A 19,926-nucleotide genomic window follows, 5' to 3' on the forward strand; every position below is an offset into this window, starting at 1 on the left:
TATTAAATGCTTTCCCTGTCATGCTCTTTCTACTCAATATACCTGTGCAATCTCTAAAGGGACTATTCAACCTCTGAAGACATATCTTGACTACTGCTACAACCAAATAACGATGCAATATATAAATGGGAGTGGACTTCAAAAGGTGAAAAGTCCAACTCCCAATACTAGTCAGTCCCAGGACTCTTGTCAGCATGCCAACATCTCCCCTCCATTCCCCACTCCATTCTAGCTCCACCAGCCAAATCCTTTGACTGCCGAGGCTGCACTCTAATCAGGATATTCTGTGAACATAAGAATTAAGAGGAGGAGTAGGTCATTCGGCCCCTCAAGTTTACTCTGTTATTCAATAAAGTCATGCCTGATCCGATTGTGATCTCTACTCCACATTTCCCCTCAACCCAATAATCTTTGACTCACTTATTAGTCAAGAATCTATCTACCCTCCGCCTTAAAAATATTCAATGACCCTAACTTCAGTGCTCTCCAGGAAGACAATTTCAAAGATTTACAACTTTCTGAGACAAAAAATTCTTCATGGCTCCCTTTTAAATGGGAGATCCCTTCTGTTTAAATTGTGTTCCCTCATTCTAATCTCCCCCACAAGGGGAAACATCCTTTCAGAAGCCACCTTGTCAAGATCCTTAGGATCTTGTACATTTCAATAAGAGCACCTCTCATTCTTCTAAACTCCAGTGGGTACAGTCCCAACTTTTCCATATAAGATAACAGCAGCACTCCCATCCCAGGTATTAGTTGAGTGATCTTTCTCAAATCAGCTTCTATTTAGACCATAAGACATAGAAGCAGAATTAGGCCACTCGGCCCATGAGTCTGCTTTGCCATTCAATCATGGCTGATATTTTTCACATCCCCATTCTCCTGCCTTTTCCCTATAGCCCCTGATCCACTTATTAATCAAGTATCTATCTATCTATCTCTGTCTTAAAGATGCTCAATGACCTGGCCACCACTGCCTTTTGCAGCAAAGAGTTCCACAGGTTCACTGCTCTCTGGCTGAAGAAATTCCTCCTCAGCCTGAGGTTGTGCCCTCTGGTTCTAGTTTTTCCTGCTAGTGGAAACGTTCTCTTTATTTCCACTCTATCCAGCCCTTGCAGTATCCTGTAAATTTCAATAAAATCCCCCTCATCCTTCTAAATTCCAATGAGTACGAACCCAGAGTCGGGATCATTTTTGTGAACCTCCTCTGGACCTTTTCCACAATCAGCTTATTCTCCCTTAGATATGGGACCCAAAACTGTTCACAGTACTCCAAATGGGATCTGACCAGAGCCTTATACAGCCTCAGAAGTACATCCCTGCTCTTGTTTTCTAGCCCTCGCGACATGAATGTTAACATTGCATTTGCCTTCCTAACTGCTGACTGAACCTGCACGTTAATCTTAAGAGAATCTTGAACTCCGAGTCCCAAGTCCCTTCGTGTTTCTTATTTCCCAAGCATTTTCCCATTTAGAAAATAATCTATACCTCCATTCCTCCTTCCAGAGTGCATAACCTTTCACTTTTCCACATTGTATTCCATCTCGCACTTCTTTGCCCATTCTCCTAGCATGTCCAAATCCTTCTGCAGCCACCCTGCTTCCTCAATACTTTCTGTCCCTCTACATATCTTCGTATCATATGCAAATTTAGCAACAGTGCCTTCAGTTCATTCCTCCAAATCATTAATGTATATTGTGAAAAGTTGTGGTCCCAGTACTAACCCCTGAGGCACACCACTAGTCACCATCTTCCATCTTGAAAAAGACCCCTTTATCCCCACTCTCTGCCTTCTGCCAGTCAGCCAATCTTCTATCCATGCCAAGATCTTATCCATTACACCATGGGCACTTAAATAATTTAACAGTCTCCTATGTGGCACCTTGTCAGAGGTTTTCTGGAAATCTAAATAAATCACGTCCGCTGGTTCTTTATCTAAGTTCCGTGATACTTCCTCAAAGAACTCTAACAGATTTGACAGATATGACCTCCCTTTGACAAAGACGTGTTAATTTGGAAAGATTTAGATTTGGAAAGGTTTATATCTTTCTTTGGTAAGGAGACCAAAACTCTAGTCTCACTAATCACCAAAATAACTGTAGCAAAACCATTCCACTTTTATATTTCATTTTCCTTGTAATAAACAACATTTGTGTTCCTGCCCACATGCTGTTTCTGTACATTAACTTATTGTGATTCATATATCAGGACACCTGGATCCCTCTTGTACCCGAGAATTTTGCATTCTTTCCCCATTTGAATAATATGTTGCTTTTCTGTTCTTTCTGCCGAAACGGATAACTTCACATTTTCACACTTTATGCTCCATCTACCAACTTTTTACCCCATCACTTAATCTATCTGTGTCCCTCTCCAGACTCCTCATATCCTCTTCACAACTTACTTCCCTCCCTGTCCTTGTATCATCACAAAATCTAGCAACCATACATTCAGTCCCTTCATCCAAATCATTGATGTAATTAGTTGAGGCTCCAGTGCTGATCCCTGTGACACTCTACTTGTCATATCTTGCCAACCCAGAAATAATCTATTTATGCCTACTTTCTGTTTCCTGTTAGCTAAACAATCCTCTATCCATTCTAATATGTTAACCCCTACACGTTTTGTGGAGTAATGTTCAAAGTGGCTCCTCGTCAAATGCCTTTTGGAAATCTAAGTATATATACCACGTCCAGAGACTCCCCTTTATCCACATTGCTTGTTGCTTTCTTGAGTAACTCCAATAAATTATGATGTAAGTAAGTAATCTTACAACACCAGGTTAAAGTCCAACAGGTTTATTTGGTAGCATGAGCTTTCAGAGCATTGTCCTTCATCAGGTGAGTGTTCAGTTCACAAACAAGGTATATATAGACACAAACTCAATTACAAAACAGTGATTGGAATGCGAGTCTTAACAGGTAATCAAATCTTTACCAATGCAGACAATGCGAGTGGAGAGAGGGTTAAACACAGGTTAAAGAGGTGTGAATTGTCTTCAGCCAAGACAGTTAGTGAGATTTTGCAAACATGGGCAAGTCTAGGGGTTACAGATAGTGTGACATGAACCCAAGATCCCAGTTGAAGCTGTCCTCATGTGCGGAACTTGGCTGTCAGTTTCTGCTCAGCGATTCTGTGTTGTCGTGTATCATGAAGGCTGCCTTGGAGAAGGCTTACCTGAAGATCAGAGGCTGAATGCCCTTGACTGCTGAAGTGTTCCTTGACAGGAAGAGAACACTCTTGCCTGGTGATTGTTGAGCGATGTCCATTCATCCATTGTCATAGCGTCTGCATGGTCTCCCCAATGTACCATGCCTTGGGACATCCTTTTCTGCAGCGTGTTAGGTGGACAATGTTGGCCAAGTCACAAGAGTTTGTATCATGTACTTGGTGGATGGTGTTCTCACGTGAGATGATGGCATTTGTGTCGATGATCCAGCACGTCTTGCAGAGGTTCCTGCGGCAGGGTTGTGTGATGTCGTGGTCATTGTTGTCCTGAAGCCTGGGTAGTTTGCTGCGAGCAACGGTCTGTTTGAGATTGTGTGTTGACAATTCACACCTCTTTAACCTGTGCTTAACTTTCTCTCCACTCACATTATCTGCGCCTGTAAAGACTTGATTACCTGTTCTAACCATTATTTTGTAATTGAGTTTCTATCTATATATGCCCTGTTTGTGAACACAACTCCTCACTCATCTGATGAAGGGGCAATGCTCCAAAAGTTCATGCACCAAATAAACCTGTTGGACTTTAACCTGGTGTTGTGAGACTACTTACTGTCCAATAAATTAGTCAAACATTATTTGTTTGCATAACTATGTTGACTCTCTTTCCAAGAACCAGTCTAACGAACCTTAGTTGCCTTAGGAAGAGTGCAACAATGTAATTTCTTACATGTACATACTGTACATACAACCCAGTCTTATCTAGGCCTTATATAAAAATAGCAAGCATTTTTTACTCTTCCAGTCCCTTTGTAATAAAGACTAACATCCTTTGTTTTCCTAATTGTTTATTGTATCAATGCTTTTGATCTGCAATTTGTATAAAAGGGAATGTAATCCTTCTAAATCTCAAAATTGTCTAACATCTCAGCAAGTAAAATTTTCAACTTCCTATTTGTCTGAAAAAAGAGACATGCTGTTGAAGCTTTTCACCTTGCAGTCATCAAGACTAAATCACAATGGACAGAATTTTCCCGAATGGTTTCTATGCATCATAATGATGAGGAAAATGGGGTGAACTGCTCTGATGTTTTGGGCGCATTCTGCATTGCAGTCTTTCAACATTCAGTCACTTCTTTGGAGTGTGGTGAATTGTGCACCAGTACTGAGGCGGGTGGGGCCTGAACACGCTGATGAGCCGGTTGTGAAAACTCAGATGTCATTTTGCAAGGGCGTCCTGATCTCACAGTGCACTAGGAAGCCCCTCCCACCTCCAACAGACATCAGGACGACTCTCCCCACCTCATTGGAGGCATGCTTCCATCCTGCCACATCCACCTTCTCTACCCCTCCCCTCCCCGACATGGATCATCTGCATCAAGGCATCAGTGCCCTCCCAATGGATGTCCTTGCCAGACTGCTGATATTCTCCCCATCATGGCCCCCATGCAGGCCCTAACCTCATGTCATTTAATGTATATTGTTCAGTGTCACACTGTGAATTGAAAACAAAACTGATCTAACTTCTGGCAGTCTGAGATGACCCTGCCTCTGCCAACAGTCTAAAGCCTAATGCTTGACATAACTTTTTTTCCGTTACTAGTCTTGTGAGCCAAGAACTAATACTTAACCCTTAATTGCATCAAGTGTATCATTTGAAAATATTGTTTTTAAATGGCATGCCTAATTGTTCAAGTACAGCAATTACTGCCACTGAAATCTCATAAATTAGGAATTAACACAATTGTGCTTCCTTAATTAGGTCCTTTAATTATCAGTAAAAATTGTGCCTTTGACATAATGTGTCATCTTAGAAGTAGCAAAACAATAAAAACTTTTGTTCTTTGTTAATCATTGGGCTGGAGGTTTGATTGCCAGCCAGAGTCTCGTTTTTTTTTGCAAAATGATTCTGTTGACCTGTTTTACAGTGTGAAAGCAAATGAGGAATTATCCACCCACTGAGCTACCTATATCATAACTGACATTCCACTAAAGGGAAAAGATTTTGTGTTTGGAAGCATGTCAATCTTCTTGGTATTTCTTGGCTTTAATCTATTAATCTAGAGTATTTTCTTTTTGAAAACAACTTTCTTCCTTGTGAGAGGTGCTTTTCACCTGTATTTTTCTTCTTGACCTTTTGATTTTCTGTATCCACCTGCATTAGACCAATTTTATCTGTTAAAGTAAGAAGATCACCATTAATCTTTTAGTATAACAAATTTATTTATTAGCTTGATTATTTTAAGATTGGCTAGCAAACACCATAAACTTGAACTAATAATCTGTACTGGCATGTCTGCACCTGTATTATTTAGCCTTTTGCAACTTGTGTTCCTAGCTCATACGTTATGTAGATGCATAACTTTGTTATCATAATGTCAAAGTCCAAGCTGAAATAAAGCAAATACTTCAAAATTTGAACCAGGAGCCCCATGACGGTTAAATATCATCACTTCATTTATTCAGCATGATTTGTAGCATTTTGGATTCAGTTTTTTGAAGCTCAGTAAATCTGATGCAGAAGGAAAGGCAACTATTACCTCAGCCGCCATTATACAGCACAGGAGAAGTTGCTTGAATGCAGCCAGACTCGATTTGCAACATTAGTGAAAGTGCCAGCATATGGCAATTGTGTAACCTTTATCACACTGTCTACGAGTTGCTTCTGAGAATTTTAGGAATTCTTATTATATTCTGTGGTTATTTGTCTGCTTGGCTTGGTTGTGGCAAGAATTTATAGGATAAAGGTCAGAAGATTTCACTTCAGTGCATTGTATTTTCAATAGACAATGATTGTATGTAGCTTTAATGCACGTGGAAAGAAGACTTTGCACATTATGTTCTGTAGGTGTACTGAAAATAATACACTTATGCAGGTAATCATTTGAGAAGCATGATTTTTTATGTCTTATACTTCTACACAATATTAATGAACTAAGAACAGCACACAATTAGTTTTGACATGCAGGCAAGTTAAGGAATGTGATCGGCAGAGTTTTCATCTCTGCTCTTAACCTAATGTTTTGCATGATGGTTTATTTATCAAAGCTGTCCGTCTAGCTGTGCTTAATTTTTTCCATTAAAAAAATATATATTTTGTACACTCTCAGGGTTTGGATTTATAATTCAAAAAAAAATCCCACTGACCTCTCGGGAAAACTTTGTGGCAGACTAAACATGTACAAACGCAAGTAGATCCAAATTTGTCAAACATAAAAATCAGCAAGCATATATATTTCTGCTGCAAAGTAATAAATTTGACAATAATTTGTCTATCGATACCAAATTGATATATTGGGCACTGCCATTGTAATAAACTCCATTACTTTGAACATGCCAGCAATTTATATATTCTAAATGAGTTATATTGCAAGGATACCACTGTACAGTAATATGCTGTTACCTTGCTTCTAGAATCCCAGCTGACGAGTCTCACAAAACAGACTGCTGGGGTAAGCAGTTCATTTTGTTGTTATAAATACTTTAGCTGGAATCTGTAGTTACAATTCAATACATTAGCTTAGGCTTATTTGTGTACCATTATCTTTCTAAAAACCACCTCTTTCTCTCATAACCCATCATCTGACAAAATGTCTTGACATCCCTTCACTAATTTAGGTCATCTTTATTGACTCAAACTCCCTTTCAAAATAAAGCTTCATCCATTGCATACTAAAGTTCCAGTTTCTCTTTAATAGTGTGCCAGTACATAGTCCGTAGTTCTTGGGTGACTGTTGTGCATCATGAGTATGGGGTATTCAGCAGAAGTATCTGCAATATATATTCCAGGGCTTTTGGGTAAAACAACAAACTAATCATGCAATATGCCATAATATAAATATTACACATTATGAACAAACATCTAAACACAGCAGGAAAGGACCAGCTGATCCATCAAGCCTGTCTCATCCCACTATTTTGTGGTCTACCTGCATCATCAATCCATGTCAAAGTCCCTAATTCTCAATGTCTGCCCTGATAACTAAGAGGCCTTAAACTAGGTATCAATTGTGTGGTCATCCTCTGAACTTTTTCGAGAACTTTGACAGCTGCTTGTCAACTGTGTAATGTATTCTAGTTGCAGCCTCCTATAAAGGAAAGGATTATGCTTTTAGTTTATTTCCACCAAGTTGTATCTTGCTTATACATCCTAAATCTTTTTCATTTTTGCAACAGCCTCCGGCTCTAGTCATGGGCTTTTGCCAACTATTGTAATATGTTTGATCTTGTATAAATGAAAAAAACCACTTTGTTTTCATAGGGAAGGTAAGCAAAGAAAAGGATAGTAAGCAAGCTGCACTGAGTCAGTGTGCCTCTCCTTCATGGGGAACAGTTGGGCTGAAGTGCATGGGTTCCTGTGAGTCCACAAATTAATTTGAGTGGTGATCAGAAGCTGCTTTCAGTACGAGCTGAGGGTGGGAGCGGAGTGCAGCCACCACATCTGCAGCACAGAATGGGCTCACTTTGTCACCTAAGAGAAGAGCAGACAAGGAGGAGTGTTGAGAGCAGAGTGAAGATTGCTAGGTAGACCCACAGTTAACGAAGTTGGTGGTGGGTCCCAGGTGAGTTCAGTCTTCAAGACTGGGCACTTTTTAAAAACATTTTACATCCAACATACAGTACAATCTAAAGCAGGTATATCATTTCACTGAAATCTCTAACTACATTGTTTTTATAAAAGTGATAAAATACATATTTTGTGCAGCACTTTCATATTATACGTATATCATTTCTAAAATTTGGATTACTAATCCATTTGAAAAGGAATAAATAACAAGCTTGAAAACCACTGATCAATGATTGGCAAGAATCTTCCTTAAATTTATTTTAGATTTCAGCCTGTGTAATGTTTCCAATGCAGCTGCATTCCAGACAAAAACCAAGAGTGAAGTTTGATGGTGGATATGCTTAAAGGGTTGGGGGGAAGAAATATGGCAGGAGGCCCAGAAATTGGTTTCATGCTGCCTTGAATTTACAGTGGGATCTTCCGCTGGTGCCTGCTATGACAAGTCGGAAAATCTGCCAGAGGGATGTGGGAATCTCATTTGCGTCACGCCACGCCAGATTATCCACGATGCTGGCAGGAGACACGTTTGGAACAATGGGACATGCAGATGTCTGGACACACTTGAACAATGTCTGTTCTGGCTGCCTCCAGAATTGGAGGGATAAAGGCAGCCTGCACTGCAGGACCCTGGAACATCACATCAGTGGGCAGAGATACATCTGCAGGAGGACCTTCTAGATTCGATGTGCTGGAGGGGAGTCCATCTTCCAGTATCAGAATGTTCCTGGAGATGCATCTTCATTTTCAGGAGGTCCTGCCACCTGTCTCGGAGTGCTCCTGGAGACCTTCCTTGTTTTCCAGGCAATCCACCTACACATGATGGCCTGCCCTGCCATTGAGTATGACATGAAACACCTAGGTGCATAATTAATGAGGTCTGGATCAGAATATTTGGTGTTTTCCCACCAGCCTCAGCAATGGGAAACAATCCACATTTCTGTTCCCATCCCTGCCACGGTACTTAGTTTCTAAATTGGAGAATTCTGTCCCAGGATGCTGGAAACTTGTATCTTATGACTGTCCAACAGCAGGGCAGTCGAGGCAATGTAGGAATTCTGTATCTGTCAATTGCCTGAGCACATTGGGTAAGATATTCCAGCCCCCTCTAATCTACCCCCCCCACACCTCTGCCATATGCTTTGCAGAGAAGATCTGCCATTGTCCAGGGGGAATCTTCTGGTCTCACTGCTGTCAACAGGGTTTCCCATTGTTTACACCCTCTGCTGCCAGAGAATTTGCACCGATGGAGCGGGGGGGAGTCGCTATTGGTGTGACCAGAAGATCCCACTGGTGGGAATGGCTGTAAAATCCACCCCCAACCCAATGTGTTGAGTTATCGGGCAATGTGTGCCAAACACCAAAATACTCTTTCCTTTCACGGCAAGTGGTGTTCAAATATAAGTGTTGGTGGTGTCAGTTACGTGTTTTATTAGAGGGTGTTCATCATGAAATGGGCAGACTTTAAATATTTCAAAAATGTAGAACATAAACTGCACATTTAACAGCACCCTAACACATGGTTTGGATCTGCAGGATTATGAGGTTTGACATGTTCTTAATGAGTATGTAAAGTTAAGACTTTGCATTTACTCTGGAACGAAAGATGCTTTCAAATGTCTGAGATAACATTAAGTTCTGTGACTGTACCTATAAGAATAGAAAATCACATTGATGAATTGACTTGAGTAATGCAAACAGGTTTTGATTCTATGGCTGTAAAACAAATTTGATCATCAGATTTCAAAGTCTCCTTGTCCAAGGCAACTAACTCGTGGGCATCTGTACCTTTTGCGCAATTTCACACATTTGTGGTCTTGTTCAAAACGATTTCCGTAAAGCAATTAAAAATTATATTATAAAACACTAAAATGTAATTGATTTAAAGTTTTTTTTCTGCTACAGTGTTCATGTTTAGTCAGAGTTTATTTGCATTGTTTGGAGAGAAATCTAGTTGCTACAGCTAAGTATCTTAATCGTTATTGCAATGTTATGCCACATCATTTTGTTGTCCTTTCTTTCCTCAAAGTATTATTGGTGCTGTTCGTACTGGAGCATATATGGTGTACATCCTGACAACCAGTGGTTTGAAGCAATCAGTATGTGACCAAGGCTTCTACAATGGACCGATCAGCAAATTCTGGGCATATGCATTTGTGTTGAGCAAGGCACCTGAGCTAGGTGAGTATGGAAGATAGTTCTAGACAAGTTGTGTGGTGAAATTCAGTCTTTACGGAAATAGTGTTGCTGGAACTATGCTGCTGAACCAATTAAAAATAATTCAAGCTGCTTTTTGTTCTCACTGTATTTAAGGTATTGTTGTTATCGCAAGACTCATTGTGGACTGGTCAAAAATGATACAACAATCTAATTCCAGATTCTGGGCGAAAGCCATTACATTACCACATTATGATTGTAACGCCACGTGCTGATGGCTATCTCTGTCAAAACTTTGAAATGCCTACCTGCCTTGGCGTACTTTAATCCCCAGGATATTACTCAATAATGTGAATATTTTGTGCTTGAAAAAAGTTGGCATTTTATTTCCTGAAAAAGAAAATCTGCTTTTCCTTGATGCATCATATAAGGATATAGGAAATGGAATTGTATCAGGAAGCCAGCTCCAGCTCGCTAACTTCCATTTCGTACACAGGTGGGACCCGTAGGTGTGCAATCAATTAATGAGTTCCTCCCAAGTCATAAGGGAAATGGATAGCTCAGATTGGGGAAAAAGCTATTCTTGCTATTAAGGGAGTTCAGCAGTAGGAGACATCAAAAAATTAAAGCTAGATCTTTCAGGAGTAAATTTGGAAATACTTCCTTGCACAGGGTATTCATGTTTGGAACTCTTTTCCTCAAATGGCACTCAATGCTAGATCGTTTGATAATTTTAAAACTGAGATTAATAGATTTTTTTTTTCTTAACCTAAGAACACAAGAACGTAAGAAATAGGAGCAGGAGTAGGCCATCTAGCCTTTCGAGTCTGCCCTGCCATTCAGTAACATCATGGCTGATCTGAAGTGGCTCAGTTCCACTTTCCCGCTTTCTCCCCATAACCCTTAATTCCCTTGCCTACCAAAAACCTATCTACCCGTGTCTTAAATATATTTAGCGAGATAGCCTCAACCACTTCAACGAGCAGAGAATTCCAGAGATTCACCACCCTTTGAGTGAAGAAGTTCCTCCTCAACTCTGTTCTAAGCTGCCCCCCCCATCTTGAGGCTGTGCCCTCTAGTCCTGCTGTCCTTTCTGAGCAGGAAGAATCTCTCTACCTCTACCCTATCCATCCCCTTCATTATCTTATACATCTCTATGAGATCCCCCCTCATCCTTCTAAACTCCAATGAGTACAAACCCAGTCTATTCAGCCTCTCTTCATAGTTCAACCCCCTCATCTCCGATATCAGCCTAGTGAACCTCCTCTGCACTCCTTCCAAGGCCAAAATATCCTTGCGCAAGTGCGGCGACCAAAACTGCACACAGTACTCCAGCTGTGGCCTCACCAGTGCCCTGTATAGTTGCAGCAAGACCTCCCTGCTTTTATATTCTATCCCCCTCGCTATAAAGGCCAGCGTCCCATTTACCTTCCTGATCACCTGCTGCACCTGCAGACTGGGTTTTTGCGACTCATGCACAAGGACCCCCAGGTCCCTCTGCACCGTAGTATGCTGCAGCTTTTCGCCCTTTAAATAGTAATCCCTCCTACTATTATTCCTGCCAAAGTGGATAACCTCACACTTGCTAACATTGTACTCCATCTGCCAGGTCCTCGCCCACTCGCTTAGCCTATCTAGATCCCTCTGCAGACTTTCCACACCCTCCGCACAATTTGCTTTTCCACTTATCTTTGTGTCATCAGCAAATTTCGACACCCTACACTCAGCCCCCTCCTCCAGATCATCTATATAAATGGTAAATAGCTGAGGCCCCAGCACCGATCCCTGCGGCACTCCACTAGTCACCAACCGCCAATCAGAATAGCACCCATTGATACCAACTCTCTGCCTCCTATTAGACAACCAACCCTCTAACCACGCTAACACCTTACCCCCAACGCCATGCCCCCTAACCTTCTGAAGCAACCTTCTGTGCGGCACCTTATCAAACGCCTTCTGAAGTCGAAGGACATGCATCCAAAGCCTATGGAGTTAGAAGATAGATCAACCATGATCTAATTGAATGGGAGAACAGACTCAAGGGGCAAAATGGTCTATCCAATTCCTATGCATGTTGGAAATCCCCCTACAATATTTTCCTTCTACCGGTGATCTGTTTTCAACACATTCAAATCTTCACAGAACTTCATTAGTGAGATGACTTTAGAAAATTTTCAACAAGTTGCACGCTTCCAATTTTGTGTCTGTTTACATCCATTCATATCCATATTATATTAACAAAGGAAAGTTTAGGCTTCAGACTCAAGTTGGCTTACCAAGGATTCATTCTGACAAGCAATGAGAGCACAGGCATCACACTGACAAGTCCTGTTCAAATTTGCTGTTTTTATGGGGTTTGTAATGCTAATTTTATTGGAAAACATTTTTTAAATTCTTTCACAAGATGTGAGCATCACTGTTTAGGCCAACATTTATTGCCCCTCCCTAATTGCCCTTGTAAGGTGCCTTCTTGAACCACTCCAGTCCATGTGGAGTGGCATGCCCAGAGTGTTGCTAGAAAGGGAGTTCCAGAATCATGAGTGAAGGACTGGCAAAATGGTTCCAAGGCAGGATTGTGATTGGCTTGGAAAGAACCTTGCAGGTGGTGATGTTACCATGCATCTGATGTCTTTGTGCTTCTTGGTGGTAGAGGTTGCGGGTTTGGAAGGTGCTTTGAAGCAGCCTTGCTGCAGTGTATCTTGTGCATGGTGCAGAAAATATCCCAGATATGAATGTACATAATACAGAACAATGAAATTGTAATGTTGATGACACATTAAGGATTTAATGGTACGATAGTATTTGAATTGTTCTTTGAAATGGTATTTAATGTCTGCACTCTGCACCAGCGTTGGAGAGAGTGAATGTTGAAGGTGGTGGATGTGGTACCAATTGAGCAGGCTGTTTGTTCTGGATGGTGTCAAGTTTCTTGAGTGTTGTTAGAACTGCACTCGAACCCAATTTCCCTGCTCTCTCATTATTTGGCTCCACCATCGACCTAGTGATCTTCCCCTTTTGTTCTACTTTAAAAATATTTTCATGTTAATTATTGAGAAGGCCATGGAGAAACATGCAATTTTAGATGACCCTTGATCTGCTCTGGGTCACACTGTCAACCATTGGTAAGCTGAGTTTGCCTTGCCTTTACTGTTAATTGGAACATGGTCACTGAATTTGTGTCACATGTACCTTTTGAATTTTTGCCATATTTGTCTGTGCAGTTCATTGGTTTGAAAATGGTTAACTTGCAACTAAAAATGTAGTGAGGATAATATCTGTTGAATATGTGAGCCTTACTTACAGAGTTAACCCAGTGAAGAATTGCATCTGTGGCCTAATAGTTAGTTGGTTGATAATTGTAACTGTATTCTATTGTAGTATAAAGGCAAATAATATATTGAATTTTTTAGTCCTCAGTTAGAAAGCACCTGTGTGAGAGGGAAGTCCTCTGTTTAAGTTGAAGCTGTGTCTCTGCCCTGCCTATGCAAACTGAATTATTTCTGTTTGTTTGTGCACGCATTGTAGTTGCTGCATTGAACACAAGTCTATTTTTTCTATTTCCCTATCTCTTTGTCCCCTCATAGCTACTTGTCTCCTCTTCAAATCTCATCAACTTTAATTTTCTTTAATTCCCTGGGTATTGCACCATTACATTTCTGCCTCTCCACTCTGCTGCTGCCATTTCAGATTTGAAGCCCTCAACAATATCTTAAAACTTGGTTCTGTTCAACTTGCATTGCCCCTCTCCCCGTGCTGCCCGCGCTCTCTCGTCCTGCACACGGCCCCCCTGCGTTGCCGTTGCCCTCCTCGTGCCCCCTTGCACCCCCTGCTCCCCATGGCCTCTGTGTCCCCTTTTGCTTCTCCACTGTAGCCTCTCCCCATATTCTGTTGATAATCTCTGATCTCTCTTCTTCATCACCTTGCTATGCCACCTTTTATTCTTTCTGCTGACCTGATTCTGGCCTTGAACAGGTGCATGGTGTTTATGGACTTTATTACTGACTTCCCTTCCATATTTCTGATAAACTGGCATGATCAATCTTGCCTCAAATACTTCCCCCTTCTGTTTTACATATGTCATCATCTACTGCTTTTTAAAGCCATCCTTGAACCTTTTGTCCTTGCAATAACCCTTTATTATGTTTCCTTTCTTATCTCCTGTTTTGAAAGTCTTTTGAATATTCTTTTGCACCTCAAATCATGAATGATGAAATAATCTCCATTTGTCTGGATGAATGCAACTCCAACCAAACTGAAGAAATTCAGCACCATCCAAGGCAAAGCTTTAACGTTCACTCTCTTCAACCATCCTCAGTTGCTTCATCAATGGCCTTTCTTCTACCATTAGGTCAGAATTGGGAATGTTTGCTGCTGATTGCACAACATTCTGCACTATTCACAGCTCCTCAAATACTGAAGCAGTCCATGTCCAAATGCAGAAAGAACTGGACAATTTCAATACTTGAAATGACAAGTGACAAGTAACATTTGCACCACACAAGTGCCAGGCAATGACCATCTCCAACAAGAGAGAAAAGCAGGTCAGAGGGTGGGAACTCTGCAGTAAGTAACTCACCTCCTGACTCCCCAAAACCTGTCCACCATTCATAGGGCGCAAGTTAGGAGTATGGTGCAATACTGTCCACTTGCATGGATGGGTGCAGCTTCAACAACACTCAAAATTTGACGCCAGCCAAAACAAAGCAGCCTGCAAGATTGGCACCCTCATCCACAAACAATCACCCCCCTCACCTCCAACGAGCAGTAGTAGCAGTGTGTACCATCTACAAAATATTCCATAGGAACTCTCAAAGTTCCTGCAACAGCACCTCCCAAACCGACAACCACTAGCATCTGGAAATAAATGGTCAGCAGACATATGGGAACACCACCACCTGGAGGTCTCCCTTCATGTCACTTACCATCTTGACTTGGAAAAGTATTACCATTCCTTCACTGTCGCTGGGTCAAAATCATGGAACACCCTCCCTGCCAATACTGTGGGTGTACCTACGGTACAGGGACTGCAGCAATTTCAAGAAGGTCTCACTACCACCGCCTCGAGGGAAATTAGGATGATCAATAAATGCTGGCCTTGCCAGCAACACCCACATTCCATAAATGACTTTTTAAAAAATCCCCTCCCAACCTTTGGGGAATGCCTGCAGGGGCCAGACCTTGGTGGCGGAGGGTGTTCTCCAATATTGAATGGAGCTAATGATGGAGGTGCCTGCCTGAGGCCTGAGCAAAGTAACGTTCCAGACTTTCCATGAACTCCTCCCATCAGCCTGAAAATGGAGGGTAGACGGGAAACAAGCTTTAAGTGGTCATTAGTTGGCTACTTAAGAACTTGACCTGGGGCAAGGGCAGATGGATCAGCCCTGCTTGTCCCAGCTTAATTTGCACGAACACAATATCATTCAAAATATTTTACAATCCCTATAAAGCCTCTGGCAGAGGAATGTAAAATTCTGCCCATAACGAGCAAAAACCATGTTCAAGTATGTCCAAATGACGATTTGTGAAATCTTCCTTTCAAACCTTGCTCTCCCTGTTCAAATTCTTGTAAAGAAAAATCCCAATGCAATTTAAAAAAAACAAATGAGACAAGCACTGCTTGATGAATCTTTGTGGAAGCTATAATATCTTTTCTAAAAAATGTATCTCTTATGATGCTTAGGAATGAATAGTTGATCTTTGAACTATTCTTATAAAAAGGGGGTGATATCACAATTAAGCATTTGTGTTCTACATGCACTGTTTTGCACATCTCTCTTTAAAGCCAGTGTATTTCTTATCTAACATGATAGACAGTAGCCTTTTTTAAATTATAGTCATCCTATTCACCAGTGATATCCTTTAACTTCCTTTCTATCATCCTCTGACCTTTGAAGGTTATTTTTTGGCAGTAATGGTTCTGCTTATTGGTTTAAAATCCTTTATTTAGTACAGAATATTTATCCAAAAAACAGGAGGTAATAGTCAAAAGTTCCCCATGTTTTAACAAAAATTATACCTTAAGTGATTGTACTTCTGTAAAAACGGAAACTTTGAAAGGATTATAAATGTGTGCTCAACAAATGTTCAATAATCAGTTCACAAATCTGCTCAAAACTTCAAGTCTTGTTGGTTGATCATAGATTATAACCTATTTCAAATTAATTTAAAATTACGTAAGCATTTTTCTGGAGAGAGGTTTTGTAATGTTTTCAAACAACTGCAGTATAAAGTGTTCGTACAAATAGAGATAAACCTTATGCAATGAAATTAGCTTTTTATAAAGGTGTTTCTGTTTGTCTTTTCAGGGGACACGCTCTTCATTATACTGCGGAAGCAGAAGCTCATTTTCCTACACTGGTACCATCATATCACAGTACTGCTTTACTCCTGGTACTCTTACAAAGACATGATCGCTGGAGGAGGGTGGTTTATGACAATGAACTATGGTGTGCACGCTGTCATGTACTCCTACTATGCTTTGCGGGCAGCTGGCTTCAGAGTGTCACGCAAGTTTGCCATGTTCATCACCATGACGCAGATCACCCAGATGATATTGGGCTGCATTGTTAATTACTTGGTGTATGAGTGGATGCAGCAGGGTCAGTGCCCATCACATATGCACAACATTGTCTGGTCCTCCCTCATGTACCTCAGCTACTTTGTGCTCTTCTGCCAGTTTTTCTATGAGGCCTATTTGAGCAACAGCACCAGGAAAGCACTGAAGGCCGAATAGAACTGGATGGTTAAAGGTCACAGCTCAGGGGCATCAGTCACATGGCACGGTGACATGTATCGAGTGCTTCAAAATGGCAGTCTGTATTCATTAACTTGGATTAATCCATTTGAGCTCATGACACCTCAGTGAGATCACCCATAGAAGTTTCAAAATAGTAAGGAAGGCGTTCCTTTAGATGGGCGCGTATGTGATGCCATGCATATTTGGGCTGTAACGGATGATGTTAAGTGTCAATATGGGTGCTTTGTGATATGATTTTTTTCTAAAAACTGGATCAACTGAGGAATAAGAAAGAGCTTAAAGGTTTAAGCCAATTAGTGTTGAATCTGAAGGGCAGCTAGAAGAACCAAAAGCTTCAAGGAAAGATTAATGATTTAAAAAAAAACCTTTTTTTTACATTAATCAATAATGGTTCTGCACTGATAAGATTACTAGCAACTTTCTGACCCATAGTGTCCCTGACCATAAAAACACAATATTCTGCCTTTAGAAATACCCACATTCTTTTTACACATGCAACATTAGAGAACATTTGCATCTGTACTTTATGGCCTTTTGAGAACTACTATTTGAACTGTAAAGTTATTCTGCCTGATACAAATGGGGGATTTAACGAGAGACGAGCTATCAAAGTACATCTGCAGGAAGAAAAGATTTTGTCAGTTCTAATTGAATTTTTCACATATTTCATTCCTATAGGTTGAAATGAGGCTGTTTAATATTAGTAACCTTAATTGTATGTTCATATGAAGTACCTGAGGCTATTCATTTAACAGGATGTTAAGGTAATGGGCTAAAATGGAGGGCAGAGAAGTTTCATGCAAACATATTAATGAGTTTACTATTATCATATATAGTGCAGTTTCAGTGCATACTTGTTGATTGGATAGGGTAAATTCATAAATCTGCAGCATTCACCTGTCAGTCATAGCTAAGCCTGTAGTGAGATTTAAGGCTTCTTTTCTTGATTTTGAGTTTCTCTGTTTATTTTCTATTCTGAGCCGCATAAAACTGTTTGAGTGCATTGGTTCCTTTCCCAAACCAATCCTGGAACTCCCCAGAGACTGTACTCAACTCTTTGCTAATTCTATTGCTTACTTGGTTGTATGGATACCTTTGCCACTATTTCTGAAATCCTGTAGCTTCAACAAATGATGTCAATGCTATTTCATCTTTTCTTCATTCTTGTCAGTATATAAACATTTAAGAGCTATGGGTATTTGCAATTGTACTACAACAATCTAAAACAGTTTGAATGGTTGATTAAGAAACTTCAGAATAATCAAAAAAGCCTGATGGGACCACATATGTACACAGAAAAGAATTTGAGTTCTACGAAGATCTTTATATAAACAAGCTGTGGGATACTTTTACAGATATTTTTACTTGTATTTTTTGATACTGTGGTCTTATTAATAAATGATTTAATGTAAATAAATTCTGGGGCACAGGAGCTTTGAGAGAGATTATTTAATCTTTAACATGCTAACACTAAGACATGATGATTTTCATGATTTTGAAATAAAACTCTACATGTAACAGCATTTATCAGGTTAGGATACTTGTTCGTAAACACAGAAGCTTTACCCACTTCATGCTGTGGTGGTTTTTGGAATAAACAATTGAACCAGAGCCAAAGTAATGTAATCTGCTGTGAATTCTCAACTGCTAACGCTGTAACACCTAACAATAAATATTTCTAAAATTGTTTTCTAGTAGCTTTACTTCTTTTAATTCAAGATTAATTGCATATCCCTTCAATAATATTAGAAGTAGTTAATGCTCTAATTGCTCCATTAAAGCTTCAAGATTTTAAAATAATACCCCTGCAGAACAAATTAATCAGCAATATTTAACCTTAAAAAAAACTTTTCAGTCCCTCGTCATTAACTTGGAACATCTCCATTTTGCACGTCAAACTAAAATGTATAGAAAATTGAATCTGAATTTGGCTTGGTTTGCTAGGTCAGATTTTATATAGTACATAATTAAGTCATGCAGCCTAGAATTATCCCATGTTGAAACTGTGGGCTTTGTTGAATTTGTTGATCCCAATTTGAGCAGTACAACTTGCCTTAATATCTATGGTTTAGGGGATGGAACATCAACTAGGGATTCTCTCCTTTGATAGTTATATGGTAATATTCCCTGGATGAACACACGAGGGCTTTGAATTCCCTGTGCATTTACACTTGGAGAAGCATGTAACCTGGGTGCAAACTAATTGGTCACTAAAAGAGAGAAAAAATTTGGATATGCGTTGTATGTTGAAGTGCAATGTACCTAAATCTCCTCTCTTCCACAGGACGGTAATGATCATTTTGGCCAAATTGCATTCCCATCCACAAAACTGACCCCTGCCCCCAAGAGTTTCACATGAGTTTCTTGCGATTTCCTGCAAATCTCCCAATCAGATTTACAGGCATGATAGGAAACCATTTTTCTGATGTTCTATTGCAATTTTTTCTTACTTTTTAAAAAGGATTATCTTCACTGAGGTATTCTATACTTTTGGTTTCTTTTAATGCATGTTGATGGCAGAAGTATATGTCACGTTAAAAATTGAAAAGCTATACCAGCTGTATATTCTAAAACATAATGTGCTTAATATGTATGCACATTAGTTCACTGAGCTGAAACTTGAATTTTTATACTTCAAAAAAAACAATCTGGTGCGAGCCTGACTCTCGTTCGGCCTTAATTATTTACACTGACTCTGATTCATTTTTAACTTTGGGTGCATTGCAAAGATTTGGCAGGAAATGTTATTAATTTCATTTATTCATTCACAGGATATGGGCATTGCAGGCAAGACAAGCATTTATTGTTCATCCCTCATTGCCTTTGAAAAGGTGGTAAGCCTTGAACTGCTGCAATACAAATGGGGAAGATGGCTCCACAATTCTGTTAGGGAGAGAGTTCAGAAAGTTCTAGGATTTTAACCAATTGATGAAGCAACATCAATATATTTTCGAGTCAGGATAGTGTTTAATTTGGACAGGATATTGCAGGCTGTGCTGTTCCCAAGTGCCTGCTGCCCTTCGACTTCAAGGTGGTAGAGGTTATAGGTTTGGAATGTGCTATTGAAGAAGTTAGTGTGCTGCCTCTTGTAGATGGTACACTGTGCTTCCACTCTGCGCCAATGGTGGAGGGAATAAATGTTTAATTCAGTGGATGGGATGCCATTCAAGCAGGTTGCTTTGTCCTGGAGCTTCACTCATTGCAGCATGTGGAGAGTATTCCAAAACCTTCCTGAATTGTGCCTTGTAGACGAGGTGGTGGACAGCTTTGGTGAGTCAGGAGG

General features: G+C 40.2%; 1 protein-coding gene across 1 annotated transcript in view; it reads left to right on the top strand.

The window, feature by feature from the left end:
* Window positions 1–18,330, top strand: part of LOC145344696 (very long chain fatty acid elongase 6) — an 88,371-nt gene extending 70,041 nt beyond the window's left edge. Inside the window, exons 3-4 of the mRNA XM_080191807.1 lie at window positions 9,759–9,910; window positions 16,192–18,330. Coding sequence (XP_080047933.1) covers window positions 9,759–9,910; window positions 16,192–16,619 — 580 coding nt within the window. The 3' untranslated portion in view covers window positions 16,620–18,330. The remainder of the gene's footprint in view (window positions 1–9,758; window positions 9,911–16,191) is intronic.
* Window positions 18,331–19,926: the final 1,596 nt, after the last annotated feature.

Source organism: Carcharhinus amblyrhynchos, chromosome 1 (assembly GCF_965287045.1).
Source record: "Carcharhinus amblyrhynchos chromosome 1, sCarAmb.v2.hapA, whole genome shotgun sequence".
Taxonomy (NCBI): domain Eukaryota; kingdom Metazoa; phylum Chordata; class Chondrichthyes; order Carcharhiniformes; family Carcharhinidae; genus Carcharhinus; species Carcharhinus amblyrhynchos.